Genomic DNA, 24,954 nt, shown 5'->3' with positions numbered 1-24,954 from the left:
CATTCTTTTTTTGTACGTGTATGGTTTCTTTCATTCAGTAACATCAGTGAGATTCATCTCTGTTGTCACATGTATCAGTTTCTCTCTTTTATTGCTTTGTAATATTCAAGTGCATGAATATAATACCAGTTATTCATGTAGTCTCCCGTTTTGGCTATTTCCAGTTTTTTACTACACATTTATTATATATTTATTATGTATATTTAAGTGTGTGTGTGTGTGTGTGTGTGTGTGTATAGCTTATGTCCAGCAACCTTGTCAAACTTTTTTTTTTAAGATTTTATTTATTTATTTGACAGAGAGAGACAATGAGAGAGGGAGCACAAACAGAGGGAGAGGGAGAAGCAGACTTCCTGATGAGCAGGGAGCCTGATGTGGGGCTCGATCCCAGGACCCTGGGATCATGACCTGAGCCGAAGGCAGACACTTCACGACTGAGCCACCTACGTGCCCCCTTGTCAAACTCTTATTAGCTCAATTGGCTTGTATGTGTGTGTGTGTGTGTGTGTGTGTAGATTCTATTGGATTTTCTAGAAGAAGATCATTTTGTCTATGAATATAGATACTTTTACTTTTTCTTTTCCTGAATTGCAAGGCTTTTATTGTTATTCTCTTGACTTAATGCTTCTTCTTAAACTTCAGTACAATGTTGGTTAGAAGGTTTCCGTTTTTACCAGTGAGTATGATGTCAGTTGTAGGTACTTATAAATGCCATCTATTAGGTGAAGAAGTTTTCCTTCCATTCCTAGTTCACTGAGAATTTGTATTAAGGCTCGATGTTATGTTTTGCAAATACAAATGCAAAATGCAAGATGCAAACGCGTCTTTGCATCTTGTGAGAGAATCGTGTGGTTTTCTCATTTTTAGATTTTAATATAGTGAATTACATTGATTGCTTTTTTTTTTTTTTTAAATCATTGAAGCAGTCTTGCATTTCTGGAATAAATACCATTTGGTCATGATGTATTTTCCTTTTAATATATTGTTGGATTGGATTTGCTAACAGGTTGTTGGAAAATTTTGCATCTGTGTTCACGAAAGGGATTTCTTTCTTGGAATATCTTTGCCAGATTTTGGCGTCAGGATAATGCAGGGTTTATTAGAATGAGCTGGAGAGTGTCTCCTCCTCTTCAGTTGTCCAGAAGAGTTTGTTAAAATAGGTTTTATTTCTTCTTTATATGTTTCTTCCAGGTGAAGTCATCAAGGCCTAAAGTTTTCTTATAGAAAACGTATAGTTGTGTCTCGTCTGGTGATTTCTTTGGTCTTCTTTTTTTGTTAAAGATTTTATTTATTCAGGGTGCTTGGGTCGCTCAGTGGGTTAAGCCTCTGCTTTGGGCTCAGGTCATGATCCCAGGGTCCAGGGAGCCTGCTTCCTCCTTTCTCTGTGCCTGCCTCTCTGCCTACTTGTGATCTCTCTCTGTCTCTGTCAAATAAATAAATAAAATCTTTTAAAAAAAGATTAAAAAATATTTTATTTTTTCATTTATTTGAGAGATATTGAGAGAGAGAGCAAGGGAAGGAGAAGAGGGAGAGGGACAAGCAGCCTCCATGCTGTGTTTAGGCTGACTTGGGGCTCGATCTCAGGACTGTGAGATCATGATCTGAGACAAAATCAAGAGTCAAGGCTTAACCAACTGAGCCACCCTGGTGCCCCCATTATTTCTTCTGTCTTCTAATTGGTGCATTCAGACCATTAACATTCCACGTAGTTAGGGACATAGTTGGATTAATATCTACCATATTTTTTACTGCTTTCTATTTGTTGCCTTTATTCTTTATTCTATTTTTGTCTTCCACTCTTTTCCCGCCTTTTGTGGATTTAACCGAGCAATCTATGTAATTCCATTTTCTTCCCTTTTTTAGCATGTTAGTTATACTTTTTTTTTCTTTTTCATTGGTTGCCTAGAGTTTGCAATATACATTTACAGCTAATCCAAGTCCATATTCAAATAACATTATGCCACTTCAGGATGAAAACTATGGTCACTGAGTTGAGACTGTCCTCTTTTCCTTACTTTTTTTTTTTTTTTTGTTTTTTTAAAAGATTTATTTATTTTAGAGAGACAGAGAGTGAGCAAGGGGCAGAGGAAGAGAATCTTTTAAGCAGACTCCCTGCTGAGCGAGAAGCCCTACACAGGGCTTTGATCTCACAACTTGGAAGATCATGACCTGAGCTGAAAGCAAGAGTTGGATGCCTAAGCAGCTGAGACACCCAAGTACCTCGAGACTGTCATTTTTTTCTAATACATAAGTTTAGTGTTCTGAATTTCTCCTCAAGTCCTGCTTTAACAGGATCCCATAAAGTTTGATATATTGTGTTTTCATTTTCATTCAGTTAAGAATATTTTCTAATTTCGCTTTGACGTACCGTCTCACAAGTTGGTTTGAAGTGTGTTAGTTTCCAAATATCTGAAATTTTCCTGAGGTCTTTGTGCTATTGATTTATAATTTAGTTTGATTGTGGTCACAAAGAGACTGTGTTTGATTTGGGAGATGACCCTGGATTATCTAGGTGGGTCCTAAATATACTCACAAATATGGTTGGAAGAAGGAGGTAGAGGGAAATTTGAAGACAGAAGAGATAGAAGTCAGGGTAGTAACAGAAGCGGTGTGGTGAGCGCATGAGTCAAGACATGAGGACAACCACTGGAAGCTGGAAGAGGCAAGGAAATTGATTCTCTTCTAGAGCCTCTGAAGGGAACACAGCCCTGCCAACACCTTGATTTTGACCCAGTGGAAACCATTTCAGGATGTTGGCCTCCAAAACTCTAAGAGAATAAGTGTGGGTTGTTTTAAGCCGCCAGGTTGTGGTGATATGTTACAGTGGTGGTAAGAAACAAATATAGTTTCCATTTTTAATACTCCTCATTACTTTGTGCATATTTCCTTCTGGGGATGTCATTTTTTTTAATGCTTGAAGAGCTTCCTCTACTATTTTTTGAAAAATGGATTCATTGGTGATGAATTCTTTCTGCTTTTGCTGTCTTTTTTTCCCCCTTCCTTTTTGAAAAATATTTTCACTAAGTATAGAAGTCTATGTTGACATACTCTTTCTTTAATTCTTTAAAAATATTGTCCATTATCTTCTGCTTGGCCTTAATTCCAATGAGAAATCTGCTGTCATCCTTATATTTGTTCCTCCATATCTATCATGTTAGGTTTTCTCTGGCCATTTTTGAGATTTTATCATTGGTTTTGTGGAATTTCATTATGATATGTGTTGGTGTAGTTTTTGTCGTATTTTTTGTGCTTGGATTTTGGTTGCACTAATTGGATTTGTGAGTTTATAGCTTACATCAAATCTGGAAAAATCTTGGCTATAATTTTTTTCAAATAGTTTTTGTTTCCCCATCCTCTTTTTTCCTTCTCGTTTAGATAATGCTGAAGCAGAACTTTGCTAGAAACTCTTCCCAATGCTCTGTGAATTATCTTTACACTATGCCTGACCCTGAGTAAGTGCCAAGTACTTTCCTTTCTAATTCTTTCCCCTGATTTGGGTGGTTCCCTCACATGTATGTGCTGTTAAGTGCAGTGATGGATACTCAAGGGAGACACTTTGCAGCTCTCTGGGGCCTATTCTCTGCACCCCCCTCTTCTCTCCAAAGTCTGTCCTGCAGACTCTTCCTCCATAGGTCTTCCTGGACTCCTTTTCAGTTTAAGGAGACTGCTGTCTCTGCCTGTGTTTTCCTTCCTTGTGCTGGAAACTTTCTCAAGGTAGTAAGCTGGGAAAATTTTAGGATTTACTTTGTTTCTCATCTCTTAGGGAATATAGTCCTTCATTGGCTGATTCCCAGTGTCTTTTAAAAATTGTCACTCTAGGGCGCCTGGGTGGCTCAGTGGGTTGAGCCTCTGCCTTCGGCTCAGGTCATGATCTCAGGGTCCTGGGATCGAGTCCCACATCAGGCTCTCTGCTCAGCAGGGAGCCTGCTTCTCTCTCTCTCTGCCTGCCTCTCTGCCTACTTGTGATCTCTCTCTGTCAAATAAATAAATAAATAAATTCTTTAAAAAAAAAAAATTGTCACTCTATTGTCTAGGTTTTGACTCTTTTTAAGGTGTGAGGGTAAAATTACCCCATCTTCCTCAGAAAGGACAGTAGTATTTTCATACTGTAATACTTGGTTCCAGAGATGGGGAACAGCCAGTAATCGGTCAGTTCCTTTATCATCACTTGTCAGGTCTTTGGGATTTAATTGTTCTTTGTTTTTCCCACAGTTCCCCCCATCTCCTTACGTATCACTTGGTTGCTATTCAGTGATTCTTAGTCAAAGCCCATGCACCAGAATCACTGGGATTGAACATCTTTGAATCTATAAAATGTTTCATGTGAAAAAAAGAGTTTCATATGACACCCTACTTGACCCATCTTCCTTTTCTTTTTATTCTAAAAACCTGCTTTTAGGTCAGACAGATGACTACATAGACATAGTAACAAAAGCAGCTCCCAGTTTTGGGGTCCTTACTGTGTCCCAGGCACCCCGGGGAGTTATTCACGTATATTATCTTACTTAACCTTTGCAACTTTGGTCCGCGGTAAATTCACTTTACAGATGAGGGAACTGAGGCGTAGCCGTTGAAGACATAGCCAAAGGTCACAAACTAATAGAAATTGAATTAGTTTTTTGTAGCGGTGGAACCTTCTCGGGGCCCCAGACTCCTCTTATGATAGAAGAAGAGCTGCTCCAGCTAGGGACAGCGGGTGACCCACGTATCTCTGAAGCAGCTTTTTGATTCCTGGGAGAGGCTAGGTGTTGATCTCCTAGGGAAGGAGGAGGAATATCTTGCAGGGTGAAAATATGGATTCCTATAATAAAGGTTTTATTTTTCATCTAGTCGACTTATGGCTTTGCAGGAAGATAGGAAAACCAAGAAATGGAAGAAACGGGACATTTGCCTTGGCAACACTGCGTCCTGTGCCTTCCCAGGGCTGATCAGCACCCACAGCAAGTTTATCATCTCTTTTGCTGAAGACGAAGCAGGTAACAAATGCCCAGGGTTATGCTATTTCTGCTTTTTGGAACTTAAATCATCACAGGCATTGTGAACTGACATTTGTTATAAAAATTACTCTTAACTATTGTTATTTAAATAACAACTACACTTCTATTTTTACTACCTTTTAATTTTTTTTTTTTTTAAGACAGAGGGAAAATGTACAGCAGGGAGGGGCAGAGGGAGAGGAGAGAGAGAGAGAGAGAATCTTAAGCAAACTCCACACTCAGCACAGAGTCCCAATTCGGGACCGATCTCACGACCTGAGCCAAAATCAAGAGTTGGATGCCTAACTGACTGAGTCTCCCAGAGGCCCCGTAGTCAGCTTTTAAAATGTCCTGGATACTGTTCTAAGCACTTTACATTTTTAATGTTATTTAATAGTTACAGTGTTCCCGTGACGTAATGCTTATGCTTATTTCGCCATTGAGGCAACAGATGGAATATGCCAACCTACCCCTTCTTGACCGAGGCCCACACCTCACTGTGTGGGGCAAATTAGGGTCTATACTTTGGTCTTTCGGTCTTTCGACCGTGAAGGAGATTCCTGTCCTCCTCCCTGACTGAATTCTGATCTGCGATCACAGGAACGTGGGTGGGGCCAGTAGTGGGGCAGATATGCTGGACGCTGGTGTTTACCCTCCTGGTGCTGCCTGGGAGGGAGCGCCTCTGGTGATCAGCTCCTCACTGGGCCTTTCCTCACCCTGCCGGAGTCTGTGAGGCCAGTGCTGGGAGTGAGCCAGGGAGAATTTCTTCCCTGAGAGATCTCTGTTAGAAGGGTAGACAGCTCAGTGGAGGCTATTTGCTAGACAGATGAGGTGTTTATTAAGGGCGTCAGCAAAGCAAAGCGTGTGTGTGTGTATGAGAGACAGAGACTCTGCTCTGCTAACTTGCCTCAAATTATGTAACCAGAAAATGGATTTTTAATTTCAGCTTTACTTAAGTTGGTTACATTTTGAAAGATAATATTCTTTTTTTTTTTTTGGTGAGGAGGACAGGGCCTGTGATCTCTTTGGTATTTGGCACTGCATCTAGCCATGCTTGGGGTCTCGGAAGAGAACAACAGGGTCTCTCAGGGCCCCTTCCAGACCTGGGCTTCTCTGTGAGGGTGAACCAGAGCCTTGAAGGTTTCCTTAGTTTCCTTAGGGGCTTCTTTCCGTTCTGAGTCATGGGGTGACTGTGCCAGACCTTCACTTGAGCAAGACATACGGAAATCCAGTCAGCTCTTGGACCTTTTCCTAGCTTATCGTTTGAGATGAATGTTTTAGAGGAACGGAGGATATTCGAGAGAATTCAAGCATTCTCAATAGAGAAAGTCTAAGTGAGTTCCAAATTGGAAGTCCAAACATACAAAAAAGGAGAGAAACCACAGGCTAGCAGGATGGTGCTCCATGAAAGGAGGATGACGGGAAAGCCCGAGGCCTGGTGGGGCGTCTGTCCTGCCAGAGCCCCTCCAGGCTGGGGCCCCCAGGTGGCTGGAGCTCACACTGCCTGGAGGCTGGAGCCCCGGAGGTGGGTCTTCCCCGGGGATCCTGGGCTGCTGTCTTCTGCCGCTTGCTCCTTCTCAGAAGGCTTCGGAAACCTTGGCTTGGGTGGTTTGGTTTGCTGTGCCTGTCGGCTTCTCACTGGAGAAAACAGGCAGCTTTTAAGTACCAGTCAGTACGTCTGGCCAACAAGACTGAGTGTCCTTGGCTGAATTTTATCAAGTGGACCTGCCAGGGTGTTGTTCCCAAGCCAGACTGCCCAAAATGGCCCTAAAGTGAGGAAGGCTGTTTTCAAGACTAGTTCTTTTCTTTTTTCTTTTAAAGATTTTATATATTTATTTGAGAGAGAGAGAGAGAGAGAGAGAGAGAGCGCATAAGCAGGAGAAGGGCAGAGGGAGAGGGAGAGGGAGAGGGAGAGGGAGAAGCAGGCTCCCCACTGAGCAGGGAACCCGAGGTAGGGCTCGATCCTAGGACCCTGGGATCATGACCTGAGTCGAAGGCAGATGCTTAACCAACTGAGCCACCCAGGTGTCCTGAGGCAAGTTATTTTCTTCCCACGTTGCTTGGTCTTCCCACGTTGGTTGTTTGCGTGGAGTAATTCAGATTTTCTGCTTGTGTCCTAGCCTTTCCCACTTAAGGACATATTTTTAGATCTGAGTATTTCATTATTTTGTTATCACTCACCACGCTGTAGACATGTCCTTTTTGGTTGAACCGCCAGTACTGCGGTGTAATTCCAGGTTTTCTAGCTGACAGCTGGCGTAAAGAAGTGACTGCGGAGGGCGGGGCAGGAGGTGGGGCTGTCCCTTGCTGAGTGGGTCGTGATGGGTTGGATTCCTGAATGTCAGTCACATTCTCAAGAGGGCTGGTCCAAGTACTAATGCTTGCACTAAGTTTAGTCGCGTGCGTTTTGTTTGGCATGGCATATTACAGATTTTTGGGGTAGTCGTTTTTGGTCCTTAAATATATTTTTAAAATTGTCAGTTGGACATGACACATGAAATTCACTTCTAGCATTGTTTTCCCCTAAAAATACAATGGGAAGGGACGCCTGGGTGGCTCAGTTGGTTGGACGACTGCCTTCGGCTCAGGTCATGATCCCGGAGTCCCAGGATCGAGTCCCACATCGGGCTCCCAGCTCCACGGGGAGTCTGCTTCTCTCTCTGACCTTCTCCTTGCTCATGCTCTCTCTCACTGTCTCTCTCTCAAATAAATAAATAAAATCTTAAAAAAAAAAAAATACAATGGGAAGTCTGTGGCATGTTTAGGCCATATAATTCACATAAACTGGTGTTGTGGAGGGACTATGCCACAGTGTGGGGTTTTCAATTAGAGCAGGAATTCTTTGCATGGTCTAGAGGGGCTCCTGTATGATGTCACCCCACGGACATGCAGACGCTTGGTAGACCCCTCTTTTTATCAAATGGACAGTGCCTGGGCTTTCCAATCAGACGAGGCAAACCGGCTCTAGGGTGGGGTGCATCTTAATGCCTCAGACCCCTTACAGAGCAAGGTGACCATATAGTTGGTGAGGACCCCAAATCCAGAGTTTATTAGGAAGCTGTACGTGGGGGCTCCATGAAGACCGGAGGCCTCACATTCGGCACGGGACAAACATAGGTCACTGTCCTCCACTAATTCAAGGAAGAAGGTTGTAGAATCACTCCAAGCTGTCTGAAGTTCTAGGCTTTTCCAGTTACCAGTTTAGTAGACATTTACTTCCATGAGGTTGAGGGAGAGCATACAACAAGTGAGCTCAGTTCAGTGCAGTGGCATAAGTATTATGGCGTGAAGAGCTGATCATAATTTTTTAATTTTTAAAAAAGATGTATTTATTTATTTGAGGGGGGAGAAGCAGAGGGAGAGGGAGGGAGAGAATCCTCAAGTAGACTCCCTGCTGAGTGTGGAGGCCCATGTGAGGCTCCATCTCAGGACCCTGAGATCATGACCTGAGCCGAGACCAAGAGTCGGATGCTTAACCACCTGAGCCACCCAGGCGCCCCGTCACTTTCTAACTTAATCCCTAATAATCATGTGAGTATTATTAGCCCCATTTGACAGATGAATTAATAATGTGAGGGTTACACAAGTTGAGAGGTTGCCTGAGACAACACAGCTAGCAGCTGGTGTTGTCAGGATTCAAAGTCAGAAGGCTCCAGCCTGGAAGTTGGGCTCGTCAGCCCATCCTTTCCTGTCCCTCAAAGGTAACCGGGAGAAGAGATGGAATGAGGTAGTGACCGTGAGCAGAGAGTGTTCACCGGGGGTATTGGGAGGCACGGGGGCTCGACCATGGGTAGAGGTGATTTCTGGGAGGTGTGGAGAAGGCCAGGAGGACTGTCTGAAGAATGGGGGGTCAGGGGAAACGGAGGACCCAAGGACTGAGGAAGGAAGGTTCAGCTGGAGGGAGAAGCGAGGAGTGGACTCAAGAGGGGGCAACAGAGAGTGACAGATAAATGGTCCTTAACCTGTCAACAGCTATTTCAGGGTTTCTCAGAGAATCCTTAGTAATAGTCAAGAGGTGGGGGAGGAAGTGGAGATTCGTTAAGGAGAAGTTTCTTAGAGCAGAGATGATAAAGGGGAAGCCTGTTTGGTTCATTGATTGTAAACAGAGATGCACGTCTGTTGGGTGCACTCTGAGCTAGTCTTTGGGGGTCAGAGAAGGGCTTTCTCCTTAAGGAGTTCACAGTCCTGTGAGGGCTGAGCTGTCAGTCGGGGTTCTGGGGTTCTCTTCCTGGGGCTCCCTTCCTGCGGCTCACTGCATTTCAGGGCTCTAACCCCATGTCGAGGGTTTTCTGTGCATCCAGCTCTGTGTCTCCGCCATCCTACTGATGACCTGTCCCTGTTTCCTCAGGGGAGCTCTACTTCCTGGCCACCGCCTACCCCAGCGCCTATGCACCACACGGATCGATTTACAAATTTGTTGACCCATCGAGGTGAGCTTTGGTCTCATTTTCTTCTTAGGTGCATCCGTATCAGCCCTTGTCTTCATGGCAGATCGTGAAAAGAGTCCTGACTCCCCAGGAGTTACCAGAAATGATCAACGAAGCAAATCTTCGCTTTAGATAAAAAGCAGATGGGGCAAATAAATGTAGAGGGCAATGTGTCTAGGAATTATGAAAAATTTGGGAAATGGTCTCTTGTGGTGGGAAATGAGGATCTTGAGCCATTCTTGGATGACTAGTCTAGACCTGTGGATCCTGTTTATTTTTGTTTTTTAATATGCTTCTGGAAACTTCTGTCTGGGATCATCTGACAATGGGTGTATAGTTCTGACCACCTGAGTAAGTGCTGTTGCCCTCTCCTCTGGGCTTAGTTGAGATCTCAAGGTCCTGGGCAAATATCTTATTTATGTATTTATTTTTAATATTATTGTGATTATTTTCTTCTGTAGGTGCAAATTTTGAAGGGCTCCTACTGGCCAAATCTGGGACAATTTATTTATTTTTAAATATATTTTTAAATTTTTTGAACATTTTTAATTTAAATTCAATTAATTAACATATAGTATATTATTAGTTTCAGAGGTAGAGTTCAGTGCTTCATCAGTTTTACATAATACCCAGTGCTCATCACACCACGTGCTCTCCTTAATGCCCACCACTCAGTTACCCCATCCCCCCACCCACCTCCCCTCCAGTAACCCTCAGTTTGTTTCCTAGCGTTAAGAGTCTCTTAAAGTTTGTCTTCTTGTCTGATTTCTTCTTGTTTTATTTTTCTGTCCCTTCCCCTGTGCTCCTGTTTGTTTCTTAGATTCCACATGTGAGTGAGACCATATGATAATTGTCTTTCTGTGATTGACTTCTTTCCCTCAGTATAATACCTTCTAGTTCTATCCACATCATTACAAGATGGCAAGATTTCATTTTTTTGATGGCTGGGTAATATTCCATTGTATATATACACCACATCTTCTTTATCCATTCATCTGTCGATGGACATCCGGGCTCTTTCCATAGTTTGGCTATTGTGGACATTGCTGCTATGAACATTGGGGTACAGGTGCCCCTTCAGATCACTACATTTATATCTTTGGGGTAAATACCCAGTAGTGCGATTGCTGGGTCGTAGGGTAGCTCTATTTTCGACTTCTTGAGGACCCTCCATGCTGTTTTCCAGAGTGGCTGCACCAGCTTGCATTCCCACCAACAGCGTAGGAGGGTCTAGGCAAATACCTCAAACTGGTTTCTTAGTGTCTCGTCCCGACCCTTGCTGGAATTCTGTGGCAATATTTACTCAGTTGGTGGGTTCCATACTGTTGACTTCTGCTTTTCTGCCAGCCTCTCTCAGAGGCTAACCAGCTGCCCAGACAACGGCCATAGGACAGCTTCCCATCTGTAAGGGTGTCGAACGTGTGGTCCTCACTCTCCTGGAAGGGAGATGCAGCGGATCCAGCCTGAGGGCCTGGGGCAGTGCATGGATTTATCTCCGGATTCTGCCCCAAAGCAAGCAAGTCTCCCCCCAAAATCAGCTTGAAGACAGAGTTCCCTGTGCGGCTACACTGGTCCTATGGGGGGGGTGGTGTTCAGACGACATTCAGCCATTGGGCGCTGCTGCGTGTGGGTCAGGGCTCAGGGGCCTGGCCCGGTGCTGCTCCCTGGGGCAGTAGGCTCTCGGTTTCCGTGTTCTCGGGGTTCCTGGAAGAAGCTCCGTCCCTGAGGCTGGGCCTGAGGTGCTCTCTGAATGGCACCTGCAGGATTGCTAGGGGGCAACTTAGGGACTGGGCTGGCTTCCCCCACCCCCGGGTCTGCATGTCTCCCATGCTTGGGGGACAGCCAACCCAGCACTCAGTTCGGGCGCCTCAGGTGGCAGACAGTGGCTGGGTGGGGAGTTCTGCTCTTTACCCTCAGAGGTTTCCTGTGTGAATCACTTTGTCTGCCCTTTGGAAGTTTCCTGGTTTGGCTGGGGGATCATCGAGCTCCCTTCTCTCCTACGAGCAGCCATAAAACAGCTACAGCCTGTCCACGTGGAAGACATGCCTACGGGCTCACCTTTCTCTCAGGCTGACACTCATCGAGGTGTCGCCGTGTGCCAGGCACTGTGCTGGGTGCCGAGCAGGTGGGCTCTCCTTTAGGGCTCACAGAACCCCCGGGGGACAGGCTCGTGCCGTCACTCCACGGGGAAGCTAGCTGAGCTTGGCCAAGGGAACTTAATCACCTGAGGGACAGCTAGCAAGAGGGGGCCCAGGACAGGGACACCGAGGAGCAGGGTCATTTCAGCATCTCTCCTTCTCTTCGGTGGTCATCATGTGGAGCCAGACGGACCTGCAAAGCTTCTCCAGAGTCTGGATCTGGATCCAGACGCTGTTCTGCTTACGCACACGGCCTGGCTGTCTCTGAATGCACCTACGACAGATTTTGAGGAGCAAATGATTCATTTCCGTGTGATTTTTCCCCCCTTCCTTCCATCCTTTCTTCTTGCCCTCCTTGAGAGTTACAGACCCTGGAACCTGGGCTTAAAACTTGACTTTGCTACCAACTAGCTGTGTGACCTTGCACCTGTTTCTTAATCTTTGTGTGACTCAGTTTCCCCCTGTAAAATGGGGATCCTAGGGTTATCATGAGGTTTCGGTGAGTTATATGTATGAAGCATTCATGTGGCGCCGAAGCACTAGGTGAGTGTCTGTTAAATAAAGAAAATTACTTTTTTTTTTCCCACCTGGGATGAGGGGGATGAGGGTGACAGTAGGGAGACACAGAGCTGGAGCGAGGGAGGCAGAGGAGGCAGTGGGGACTGGCCTGAAAGTTCCATGTCTGCTCTGAATAGCGAGTGCTCCTTGTCTCCAGGGGCTGTTTTATTTCAGAAGATGCGCCCAGGAGACAGCAGTTACGGAGTCCTTATTCTAATAGGCAGAGAGGCTGGCAGTCCCCGGGGGCTGTGCTGTGATTTCTTTTTTTAAGATTTTATTTTATTATTTATCCCCCCGGATAAAGGAGAGCTGAATCCAAATCTTGCAAATGTATGACCTGGGCTTCCTGGTCCCGTCCTCAGAATCTTGTGTCCTCACTTTTCTCTCTCTGTTTTCAGGCGAGCACCCCCCGGCAAGTGCAAATACAAGCCAGTGCCGGTGAAAACCAAGAGCAAGCGTGTCCCGTTCAGGCCGCTCGCCCGTGAGTCTGTCTCTGTCCCGGGCTTAGGCCCTGGCCTCGAGGCGCTGGCACGGTGCCCTTTCCCAACACGCTCCAGTCCTCCCGGGGAGGGAGTTCTGTTTCCCGCCGAGGTCTTATGCTCTGGATGGGGACTGTGACTGTGGCTCGGTCTCTACATCTCTGCATTGCGGAGTGTACACATGTGCTTCTGCCGTGGTCCTCCGTCTGTCCATCAGTTCGTCTCGGGCACTGTTCATTCAGCCCTGAGTTTGCAGCAGTGGCTGTGCTAATCCCTGGGGCTACAGCAGTGAACCTGACCTGGAGGAGCCCAGAGTTAAATGTAGCGCAATCAAATGGAGAAATAAAACTAGCACCGACGTTCTGGTAGAGAAGGATGCCCAGGGGATGGAGGGGCCCTTAGAGGGGGCAGAGGCAGGGTGGGGATTCAGGAAGGGCTGATAGAGGAGGGAGACTAACTATTCCAGAGCCATGGATCACTGGAGTGAACTTATTAAAAGCAATATATTTAGATCAAGGCCAGTCATGAGGCTTGAGCTTATAACCCCGAGATCAAGAGTCACATACTCTACCACTAAGCCAGCCAGATGCTCCTGAAAAGAATTTCTATGAAAGAACCCTCCTGTAGTCGTGGGTGTCCTGGGTGGTGTTTCCCTTAGGGTTACTTGCCAGGATTTCTGTTTCTTACTAAATAAATGTTTGTTTCCCAGAGACAGTCTTGGACTTACTAAAGGAGCAGTCGGAGAAAGCTGCTAGAAAATTCTCCAATGCAACCTTAGCCTCCAGCCCAGAGCAGGCCTCGTCTCAGAAAGGCCCCTCCAAGGAGTCCGCTTCTCCCACAAGCAGCAGGAAGGCGTCTCAAAGGCCTGGTACCAAGAAGAGAGCCAGAATGTTGTCCCCAGGCCCCCAGGGCAAGAGGAGGCCAAGCCCAAAATCCCCCAGGGGCCAGGGCCGGCCATCAGCACAGCTGAGGCGGGCTGGCAGAAGTCTCCCTCGGCCTCTTCTGCCAAGGTGGCTGACCAGGGCACGTGCCAGGGGAGAACCACCTCGCCGCATGGAAGCTGCTCGTGGGGCTGCTGAACGTGGGCATTAGCTGAATGGGAGGCAGAGCTGGAGGTGGGGCAGGTAGAAGGAACTTGACTTAGGGCGGGAGCAGTTGTCCTCTCTGCAGGAATCTTGCTATCTGAGTGGATGGGTGCTCCTTCTCTGCTTCTGCGGGGGCATCGGATCCCACATGGCCAGGGTGCTGGGCTAACCTCGGGCAGTGGTTAGCCTTGGACTCCCACTGCGCATTCTCTTACTTCATAAATGCCTACAACTTAAGGTAATAAATCAATATTTGCTCCGTCGGTCCTGTATCCTTTGATCTTTTGGATGTTCGCCTGGCATTAAGAAATCTGGTGTGCTTCAACAGTTTGCCTAAGAGCCCTGTTTCACTCTCTTGCCTCTTCCCAGGTCCAGGAGGAGGCCTGTAGAGACATGTTTCGAGGAAAGCCCCTTTAAAATGGTCTTCTTTGCCCCAGGCTGTAGCTCACAGACTGACTAGGGGCAGGTCCTGGTCCGAAACTCCAGCTTCCCCTAATTTGCCTTGGCCGATAGCATCATGAACATAACTACATTTTGAGTACTTCTTATGTGCCAAGATTATATACATTATCTGAAACCTCAAAACCTTGCTGGTTATGTGTTGCCATGTAATGTCTGTTGAAGAGGAGGAAAGTGAGTCTCCTGAGGTTAAGCTACTCGCCCTAGACCACAGTAGGAGGGAACAGGGAGTCGTTCAGCTGGACTTGAACCAAAGCCCCTCTCAATGTCTTGAGCACCTGCCCCCCTGTGGGGCCCTCTGTGAGGGTCGGTGGCTTTTAAACAGGTATTTGAGGAACAAAAGAACCAAGAGAGGAAACCATCCCAGTCTTTAGGAAGTTCTCCAAATCCTGCAAATCATCCAGAACGGTGTAGGCAGTTTGGTTTAAGAACAAAAACATGAAATGCCAGGGTTGTTGAGGATTTTCAGAGGTCATGTAATCACTGCTTTCTATATGGTTGGACATACCCTGCACAGCTTTTTTTAGATTTCCAAAGAAGCAGATTCCATTTTTTTCTTTAGCAGTCTTTAATGGTAGGCTAACCTAACCTAATCTAAATACCTCAGGCCTCTTTCTGATTCTTTTTCTCCTGTTCTGCCTTTAAGAGAGCTGTCAAACACCGGTCATCATTTTCTGAAGATCATTTTTAGATAATTTTTTCAGCTGTTTCCTTTGGCCTAGCTTATGGCTTTTGTTTTTCTTTAGTTTTGCCTATCTTTGTAACTCTTATGAACATTCTCTAGGATAGGCATGAACTTCAGGATCTAACCAGCCCTGATATTTTACACTTTTAGCATCTTCTCAGATGAGACACCAACACGAAGGCGGGAGAAATTCTACCCTGGATCCTTTTGTCAAAAGATGGCTGGACATCCTGGTCAGTTTGGGGAGACTGGACTGACCACTTGAACAAGTGTTTGAACTCACTTGTCTCACTTTTTTCTGTAAAATCTTTCTTTGAGGACATGTGGCAAAACTAGGGTCTGGCCTGGAAGTGTTTTGAGCCCTTGGGGGAAGGTGCTCAGAATTCATGCATCAAAGGACCATGTCCTTCAGGTTCTAGGCTGCCTTCTGTACACAGGTTTTGAACAGGAGGGTGGCAGGTCTAGGGGAGGGAACTGAACAGGTCTCCCTGAAATGCCAGGAAGCTTGGCGGGGGGCGGGGGGGGGGCAGGGAAGGAGCAGCGTATCCCCCTCTGGCAAAGTGGCTTTCTTTTCTAGAAATTGGCTGGCAAGGCCCGTGAGCTGTCACAAAGGGGCCAGTGCTGAGAGAACAATCATTTAGGTCATAGCCTAGATGGTTTTGGCTTCCTTGGAGGCTAAGGTTTTGAGAAATTCAGATAAAGGCATACATGTGCTTGCTCTTTTTAGAGGCCTGCTGGGGAGAGGGTTGGAGGGGCCGTAAGTAATGGTCCTGCTGGAGGAAGAGGACTGGGGTGCTTCAAAGGCATCTTTTTCCTGCTATGTTACTTGAGGATTGAGTAACTCAAAGCAAGCAGGCTCAGTATTATGGTAATTGAGGATCTGAAATGATCTTACAAAAAGGCATTCAGGCATTGAAGTGCTGACCCTTGTGGGATCACTATGGGTCTTGTTTTTGCACCAGCGGGGCCCATCTCCTCGGAGCACTCTGAGCATTTCACCTCCACAGCATCCCTAGCAGCAGCTGTCTGGACTGCAGAAGGGCCAGTAACCAACCAAAGTAGGAGGGTGCTGTTCCAGAGCTAGAATCTTGCAAGCCAAGATAGAACATCTAGTTGCATGGTTCCCAAAGCGAACTCAACTTCAGAAATACATTCTCTTGGGGCACCTGGGTGGCTCAGCGGGTTGGAGCCTCTGCCTTCGGCTCAGGTCGTGATCCCCGGGTCCTGGGATCGAGCCCCACATCTGGCTCTCTGCTCTGCAGGGAGCCTGCTTCCCCCTCTCTCTCTGCCTGTCTCTCTGCCTACTTGTGATCTCTGTCAAATAAATAAATAAAATCTTAAAAAAAAAAAGAAATACATTCTCAAGAAAAACACCATATGATTTCACTCAGGTGTGGAATCTAAAAAACAAATGAATAAACAAGAAGCAGAATCAGACCTATAAATACAGAGAACACAGTGATGGTTGCTGGGGGGGAGGTGGAGGAGGGGGCATGGGCAAAATGGGTGAAGGTGAGTGGGAGATACAGGTTTCCAGTTACTGGAGAAATCATGGGAATAAAAGAAACGGCTTAGGGAATAGAGTCAATGATACTGTAAAACTGCTATATGGTGACAGACGGTAGCTACACTTGTGCTGAGTACAGCATAGAGAAGTTGAATCACTATGTCCTACAACCTGAATGCAACACTGTCACCCATACTCAAATGAGAAATGAAATAAAGAAAGAAAAGAAAAGAGGGGCACCTGGGTGGCTCAGTGGGTTAAGCCTCTGCCTTCAGCTCAGGTCATGATCTCAGGGTGCTGGGATCAAGCCCAGCTTCAGGGGCTCTCTGCTCAGCGGGGAGCCTGCTTCCCCCTCTCTCTCCGCCTGCCTCTCTGCCTACTTGTGATCTCTGTCAAATAAATAAATAAAATCTCAAAAAAAAAAAAAAAAAAGAAAGAAAAATGAAACGAAAAGAAAGGAAAAGAAAGAAGAGAAAAAAAAGACATTTCCTTGCCCCTGTGGAATTTATTATGTTGGGAAGATATTTAATTCCACTTCAACCATTTCTATCCTTACTGCTTGCCAAACACAGTGCTGGCTCTGGGAAACCCACACATGAAGACTTAGCCCAGGTTTACCTGGTGGAGCACAGGTTAAGAATTAACTTGAACTCAAGGTCACAGGTCGTGGGCTCTCTGAAGCAGCACCATCCAACGGAAATCGGACGCTGCAAAGGGGAGCCATGGGTGTCATGTAAAGGTTTCCAGTAGCCACATTAAAAAAATAGGTAAGATTAATGTAATTACGTATTTTTTTAATCCAGTATATCCACAGTATCATTTCAGCACGTAACCAAAAATTCCTAGTGGGGGAGAGCTGACGTTCTCCTGGTGCTGTATCGTCCAGCTCCGATGCGCACTGCACTCGTGCGGACAGCCCGGTCCACGTCAGCCCCGCTTCAGACCCTTGGTGGCCGCGGACGCTTGCGGCTACGTGGCAGATCGTCCGTTATCAGCCCCTGGTCCCAAAATACGGGAAAAGGAATCCGGGGTGGGGAAAATCCGCCTGTTCTGAAAAGACTCTGGTGGCCGCAGTCCCGCGGCGCTCCGGAATTAATTCAGGGAAACCGCGGAGAAGCGAGAGCGGCCGCACACGCCCGCTTTCCAGCAGCCCGCGGTTGTTTACTTTCGGGAGGCGCCCCTCCTCCCTCTGCAGGGGCAGGCCCTGCGAGCAGGGCAGGACGCGGGGGTGCGGCTGCCACGTGTCGGCCACCACGCCCGATTCCGCCCGGGACACGTTGGCAGCGCTCGGGCGGAGCGGGGCGGGCGGCCGGGACGCGAGCTCGCCGGCCTCCCGGGAGGCGAGTGGGAGCCGGCGCGGCAGCGCCGCCCGCCGGCCGCGCGGCGTCACTGCAGGCGCAGCGCTGGCCCCGCCCTCCGCCTCCTCCGGCAGCGCCCCAGGCGCGCCCCGCCCGCCACCCCGGGAAGCCGCCGCGCACGCCCCTCCAGCTTCTAATGCAGGGCTGGGGCTCGACTTGCAGGGCGTTGAGAACGAGCCTGTGGGGCCTCGCGTCTCCTTTGTCGAGAACCGAGTCGCAGGTCCTGGTAGGGCCGGGTCGCCGAGGACGGCTTATCTTTCTTTTTCCTGCTCTTTCTGTCGGCCCAGGATTTCTCTTCCGGGTCACGCACTGGAAGGATGCCAATCATTTGCATTTCAGAAGGAGTGATTTTTTAATCCTGCTAGAAGTAGCTTTTTCAGAAATCGTTTTTCCATTTTGGAATTTCTATTCTGTAAAGGGGAGGATGTATGTTAAAAAAAAAAAAAAAAAAAAAAAACCAACCAATTGGAAAGCAACAAGAGGCCCCAGCGAGGATCGAACTCGCGACCCCTGGTTTACAAGACCAGTGCTCTAACCACTGAGCTATGGAGCCTGCCCGTTACCTGCTCTTCTCTCGTTCAGGGACATTGGAAGTAAAATTGCTTTAGCTGGCAGTTTGAAAACAAGTGACCTCATGCATCCATTATCAGTGATAATGGTAAAGACTATGAAATGCTGGAGAAAAATGCCTTCAATAGACAAGCATTAAAAAAAAAAAAAAACAAAACCCAACCCAATGTCAAAGTTCTATGTTTATGATTACAAAACATTAAATCATACCTGCCTTAAGTTATGCATAAAGACAAGGGCTGGAAGGGAAAAATGCAAAGCAAAAATGAAATGTTCTGATTCTATTCTGAGTCAGTCTTTTACATGTGAAAAAAGCCTCTAAGCCATTGTTTACATGACACATTGTATCAAATTTAGTATCTACTGGGAAGTTATGGGGAGTGTCTTTGCTTCTCCTAAGTTAAATAAGCTATTGATTGTGGATGAATTAATTGATTTAACAGTATTTATGAGTACTCCCATTGCTCTAGACTTTGGAGATTGGATGGATAAGTAAAGCTCTGTTCTGGCTCTTTAATGACCAGGGATCCTCAAACTGTGTCTCATTCTTTTTTGTTGAAAGAACCGTTTACCGAGGGAACGGTAACGTGAATATGTATGGACATTCCCCCTGTGCATGGCATTTCATATTCCCTCTCTTTAATAAGGACATGAGTCCTCTTGGATTAGGGCCCACCTCCCTTTAACTTGATCACCTCTGTGAAGATTCTGTCTTCACATCGGTCACATTCTGAAGTCCTGGGGGTTAGGGCTTGCATCTAAGAATTTTGAGGGGGCACAATTTCTCAGTAACAGATGCAAAGTCAGGCATTCAATTAAGGCAGAAGCAAGGCTTCCTTTATTCCCTTGACGCTGCCTGCCTCTGGTTAGCAGACCGCACCAGCGATTTTCATTTGCTTCATCCCCACTGTTTTCCAGATCAAATGATGAATCCCCAGCACCTCCCAGCAAGAGGAGAGATGTGATAGAAAAATAGAGCCTCTCCTTCTCTCAACTCTAACTTGTGAGCTGTAGGATAAAGGCTGTAAGATGAAAGGACAAGGTGAGGAAGGGCTAAGCAGGGTGAACATCCTATAAAGGCTTCAGTCTGCTTTTGACTTCAGGAGAAAAAGTCTGGGAGGGCTTTCCATTGAATCTTACGTCCCCTCCTCCTTCTCCCCATCCCCTCCTGATGGGGCTTTATGGCCCACTTACACATTCACCACCTGAGAAATGGAGGTGATCATTTTGGCTCTATCTCTGAGAGGTTTGGGGGATTCAGCCCAACAGTGAATTTGAAAGTGCTAGGAAATTGTGAAGTGCCAGAAACAAACATGATAGGGAGGGAAGGCATCGTAGGGTCCAGTTTGGATGGAAGGAGAGGACAAGATGGGAAACAGAAGTCTCAGCAGGGTCCCTTGGCTGTTTTATGTTCTTTTTGGTTTAAGACGACAGTTTCCTTTGCTCACCCCTGCCCTCATTCTCTCCTGGTGAGTCTATGGCAGCCCCTAGGGCTGGAGGGCAGGAGGGACTGCGTTCCCATTGGCTTGGGACAGGGGCTCCTGCCCTCTCTCACCCTTTCCTTGGAATCACTGTCCAGAGCCGGCTCCTCCTGGGAGGAAGCCATGTTCTGTCTCAAAGTCAAACTCAAGGTCAGAGGGTGTGAGAGTGCAAGGGCCAGGAGGAACTTACAAGCTCATCTAGCTCCAGTTCATTTTGAAGACAGGGAAGCATTGGTCCAGGAAGGGAAGGGGCTTGCCACATCATGTAGTACAATGGTCAGAGAAGGCTCGTTGCCATTGTAGGGTTTGGGACTTCCCATGGTTTTTGTTTCCTACTGTGAAGGTTGGTCAAAGAAAGTTAAAAAACAAAACAGAACAAAAGACAAAACAAACAAAGTGCAAACCAACCAACCCACCACCCAAAAGAGAGAGCAAAGGGGCTCCCTGAATTTGTCCAAGATAAAGGTAGTCTCTTTAGTGTGGGTGCCAGGGGTGGTGGTGGTGGGTCAGGACAGGGAAGGAGGGAAGTAGGTGGAGGGTCCTTCCTCTGATCTGGTACTTTCTTACACCCACCCACAACCCAGCTAGAGGTGGAAGGTCGGGGATGGGACCCCCATGGCTAGCAGAAACCCAGACGGAGGGAAGACAAAGTTAAGAAGAGAGGGGCAGGAAGCGGGATGCTGTTCATGTTGCTTTGTAAACCCAGCACAGATTGCATGAAGCTGGCCACCTGGCCCACGTGTCTGAGCTTTTCCACCCCACTCCCCCACCCCCACCTCCCTTTCTGTTGGATGGGGAGGACAGCAGGAACCTAGGGCCCAGACAGGAGAGCTTTAGAACCTGGGATGCTGGGCTCAGGAGCTCTGGTCCCAGCTGACCCTCTCCTCCCCTTTGGCTGGATCCTTGGTGGGAGGGGCGGTAGTATCCTTCCCAGTAACTCAGGGCACACAACCCTTCTCACCATCCCAGATGGAAAAGTCTTAGGGTGGACAGCTCAGAAAGTGGGTAGGCAGCTCAGTAGTGAATGTCGGCGGGACTTCTGTGGCCCGATGAAACGCACTCACTTATTGAAATGATTGTAACAAAATTCATCTCCTGGATATTGATCCTATTCCGCACCAGAAAGCCTTCCCTTGGGTAGGTTTCTAGTTAGATTGCTGGCTTTTGGGTGGACTCAGATGCAATTCTGAGTCCGGGATGATGCGCTCCGACGGCACTGGATCAGGTGCTGGGCCGCTTCGCGATAGGACCGGGACTACCTGTGCTGTTTAGGTTGCTCTGGGAGGGAGGAGGCTGGAGGGTGAGGACTGAAGAGAAGGACGGAGAAAAGGTACCCCTAGCCCCGCCACCTCGATACCTGGCTTGCAGAACGAGTCTACAAGCTCAGACAAAGTCCCACTTAGTGGGCTCCCGCGAGCCTCGCGTCTCTTCCCTTCCAGATCAAAAGCAGGGGCCCGGCGGGCGCAGGAAAGATCTTGGCCTTTGGGGTCTGGCAGACCTCAGTTCGAAGACACGCGGAGACCCCGGGTCCCGCCTCCTGCCGTGGAATTGCAGGGGGCCGCCGGCTGCCCCCGGGGAGACCTCGGGCTGGAGCGGCGGAGGGACCTGGTTCGTGGCCCGGCTCTGCCCCCTGCCGGCGGCACGGGAGTCACTGTATCCTCAAGGCTCGGGTTCCTCACCTGGGCCGAGGGGCTGAAGGGTCGTGCGGCCCAGGGTGCGTGTGGTCCACCCGGCGGCCGCGCCTCCCCCGCAGGTGCTGCCCGCCGGGGGAGGTGAGCGGCCCGCCCGCTTTTTTGCCTTCTCTCGGGTTGCGACCGAGGAGCTGTCCCTGGCCCCGGAGAAAGCCGTCCTCCTCTCCCTTCTCTCCTCTCCGGCATCCCCGCTCTGCCCTCGACTCCGGGAACATCCAGCCTCTCACTCTCCGCGGGACCCTTCCCATCAGCTTTTAACACGCTCCAGTCTCTCCTACAGAAAGTATCCGATGAAAGAATAGGAAATAAAAGCCCCAGTGAGTTGTCTGCCCTGGTCCCCTCCTTCCTCACCTCCCACCCACTCAACTTGCCCTCTCTCTTCCATCCCCCTCCCGGCGGCCCCTCCGCCCCCCGCGTGGATAAACCTTGGTGTCTTGGCAGCTTTTGTCCCCACTGACCACTTTCTCCTCCCTGAAGACTCTCTTCTGTGTCCCTTACGGCCCGCACTCCTGAGAGTCTGCCCACTTCCCAGGAAGCTGCCTCTCCGCTGTCTTTGCAGCCCGACTTTCCCTCAGGCAAGGGGCCGGTGCGTGGTGAGCCACCCCAGAGGTGGTCTTCGCCCTTGCAGAGCTCATGGGCCAGCGGGGGACGCCACCGTCGTTCGGATAATTGGTGCAATCGCAGCGACCACGGCTGGGGAGCAGGAACAGTGAATATAGACAGCTCGGGTCCCTCACATGTAAAATGGGTTGATGATGATGATGGTGGTGATGATGATGGTGGTGGTGATGATGATGATAAAAATAATGTGAACACTAATAACGTCTCATGTGGGTACCCGGGAAAAATAGGTGAAACCTGATGAAAATAGACGAACTTGGCATCTGGGGAGTACTTCACGGATACACGTTTCTTTCATTACCAGTTGTACCTGGAAGTAGTGTGCGAAGCCCCCTGTGGTGAGAGGGTCCCTCACAGAAGGCTGGGTGACAGGAGGCAGAGGAGGGGGTAAAGCTCAGAGGGCCCAAAGCCGAGGTTCTGTGGCCAGAGCTCCTCTCAGGCACCTGCGGAGTGAGACGTTGTCACTCTCCTTTGGGAGCTGATACAGGAGTGGGTGAGTCATATCCAGAAAGGGGAGATTTTCTCACTATTGAAAGACAGGGATTAGAATTATTCAAGTCGGACAGGGCAAGTGCTCAACGAGGCTGGGAAGAGGATAGTCTTTCAGATGACACAGCTGTCTTCTGTCATTTTCCCTGCCCTCCCCCCACAACCCCTGCAGTCCTTTGGAAGAGTTTCCAACCCCCAGCAACCACAAGACAGTGGGGTGGGGGTCCATAGTTTTGGTGGGCAGAATGATATTGGAGATGGTTAATTCAGGGACCAGATGGCAGTTGCGACAGTGAGGGCCTCTCAGGAAATTGTTCAAAGGGTCTCATGAGACCAAGAAACTCCCCCAAAGAGCCTTCGTATGTCTTATGATCCTGGTAGGAAGGGAGAAAAGAAGGCATCCAGCCTGAGGGGAGTTGGGCCTAAAGACATAAACACAGAACCTGAGTATCTTAGAGTTCATCCAGCGCCAGGGGTCTCAATTCTGGCTGCACATTAGTTATCTTGGGGCTTAAAAACGTCACTGCCCAAGCTCCAGAAATTCTGGTCTAATTGGCTTGGGCTGAGGCCTAGGCATTCCTTTTTCAGTGCTCTGCACATATTTTCAGTGTGCAGCCACAGCTGAGAACCTGATTGAACTAATCCTTTTCGTCTTGTAGATGAATAAACAGGGACTTTGAGAGCTTAAATAATTGACCCTAAATAAAGACCTTACAGTCAGTTACTGGCCCCAGGGTCTAAACTTGGACCCAGGGCTCTCTCCATGACCCTATAACAACAACTCCTCTAACTAACACTTAGGATTGGTGTTCCTAGAGAGAATAGCTACAATGTTTATGTCTTTAAACATAAATCTGGACATAGTATTGAACAGTGTTGGCATACTCTAGAAAACTGAGATGTTCCAGAAACATTTGTAATCTTTGATCCCAGGATCTGGAGATGGTGACAGGCTCAGGTTTTGGAGTCACAAAAGCCTGGTTTTAAATGGTAGCTCTTCTTCTACCAGCTGTGTGACGTTGGCCATGTTACTTAACCTCTCTGAGCTTCAGTCTGCAATGTAAATATTTCCTTGGAGAGTTAACACAGATTGGTTTCTTGATTGCAGAAGATTACATAGAATATTGTCATAAGGCTCTTAGCATACAATTTGTGCCTTTTAACTGGTAGCAGTCATAGGAGTTGTTATTAGTTTTATTGTTATATTCTGATGTACTTGCCTTCTAGAGCAGTGACTCTCAAGCAGGATGAATTTTGCACCTGTAGGGAGCACTTAGCAATGTGTGGAGATATGTTGATTGCCATAATAGGTGGGGAGAGGAATGCTACTGGCATTTAGTGGGTATTGGTCAGAGATGCTACTAAACATTTCCAGTGTGCAGGACAGGTTCCCTCCCCCCCACCCCCCAGAATTATCTATCCTGGTACCAAGGATAAAAACCTGCTCTATATATCGGAAAAGAGTTGGGATTTTGAAGGGCAGGGCTATTGGGTAGTATTAGGATGACGGTCCTTGGTTCTTACACTGATGAGGAAGCAGGGGGACAGTGAGTTTAGGGGACAGTGAGCAGCTCCATCTCTACTTTCAGTCCCCACAGAGGATGGACTTTCTACCTCTTGACGTATGAGTCCCTGTCCTAAGCTGTGAGGAAAATCCTGCACCTAGAGCTTGGGAGGCTGGTATGAAAGGCTTAAATAACGCCAAGACGATTGGACCGGGTCCCGCGGGAGGGCTGTCTTTCTCCACGGTGGTGCTCTGGGCACCTGGCACGTGCATGAGTCTTCTCTCTCCTGAGCTAGCACATCATTTATAAATGACAGCCGCCGAACTTGGAAAGTACGACACCGAGTTGGCAAGTGCAAAACTTACTCAGCTTTCTCGCCGGAGTCTCGTGTCTTAACTTACTTATCTTTAAGAGAAGATAAGTAGAACACTGCCACGCAAGCTCTGTTATGTGAGGAGGGAAGAGCGCGTGTGAAATTTCTCCGGAAGAGCACGAAACTGTCAAGGTTACGGCGGGCTTGATCTCGGCTGCAGAGGAGCGCGCGGGCACGAGGTGGCGCTACGTTCTCACGGCAGAGGAGGGCTCTGCCCCGGACGCACGTTGCAAAGGTGGGTGTTGCCGCGCGGACACCCCAGAGTGAAAAAATAACTGGAAAGATTTAGTTCTTAAAATAAGTCAGCAGCCCAGCGAAGCAAGTACTGCTATGGCAGGTACATTTTCTAGCTTGAACTGATGGAAAAGGGCATTTACTGCCTACAGGCATCAGGCCACAGATACCAAAAGATAAAAATACACAATTAAATGAAACCACGCAGCAGGCCCGGCCTCAGAAAGGAATGAGAACGCGCTGGACTCAGCCATAGGTCTGGGATCTGGCACCGATGTTCCTCCCGAATGACTGTTGTGTAAATGCGCAGTTGTCCCG

At 47.9% G+C, this 24,954-nt stretch overlaps 1 protein-coding gene and 1 non-coding gene across 2 annotated transcripts in view; one reads left to right on the top strand and one right to left on the bottom strand.

Moving 5' to 3' along the window:
* The window catches only part of LOC111150986 (HHIP like 2), a 43,374-nt gene that overhangs the window by 10,106 nt on the left and 8,314 nt on the right, over positions 1–24,954 (top strand). The window contains exons 6-12 of the mRNA XM_022508661.1: positions 4,831–4,976; positions 9,325–9,406; positions 12,498–12,580; positions 13,288–13,588; positions 17,201–17,898; positions 18,805–18,824; positions 21,092–21,495. Coding sequence (XP_022364369.1) covers positions 4,831–4,976; positions 9,325–9,406; positions 12,498–12,580; positions 13,288–13,588; positions 17,201–17,898; positions 18,805–18,824; positions 21,092–21,495 — 1,734 coding nt within the window. The remainder of the gene's footprint in view (positions 1–4,830; positions 4,977–9,324; positions 9,407–12,497; positions 12,581–13,287; positions 13,589–17,200; positions 17,899–18,804; positions 18,825–21,091; positions 21,496–24,954) is intronic.
* On the bottom strand, positions 18,153–18,225 carry TRNAT-UGU. Its single transcript has one exon. It is a non-coding gene; the product is annotated as a tRNA-Thr (tRNA).

The sequence above is a fragment of the Enhydra lutris genome, unplaced genomic scaffold, assembly GCF_002288905.1.
Source record: "Enhydra lutris kenyoni isolate GAN:26980312 unplaced genomic scaffold, ASM228890v2 scaffoldscaffold25, whole genome shotgun sequence".
In the NCBI taxonomy this organism is placed as follows: Eukaryota; Metazoa; Chordata; class Mammalia; order Carnivora; family Mustelidae; genus Enhydra; species Enhydra lutris.
The sequence above is the reverse complement of the archived record's forward strand: the minus strand, read 5'-3'. Positions and strand labels throughout refer to the sequence as shown.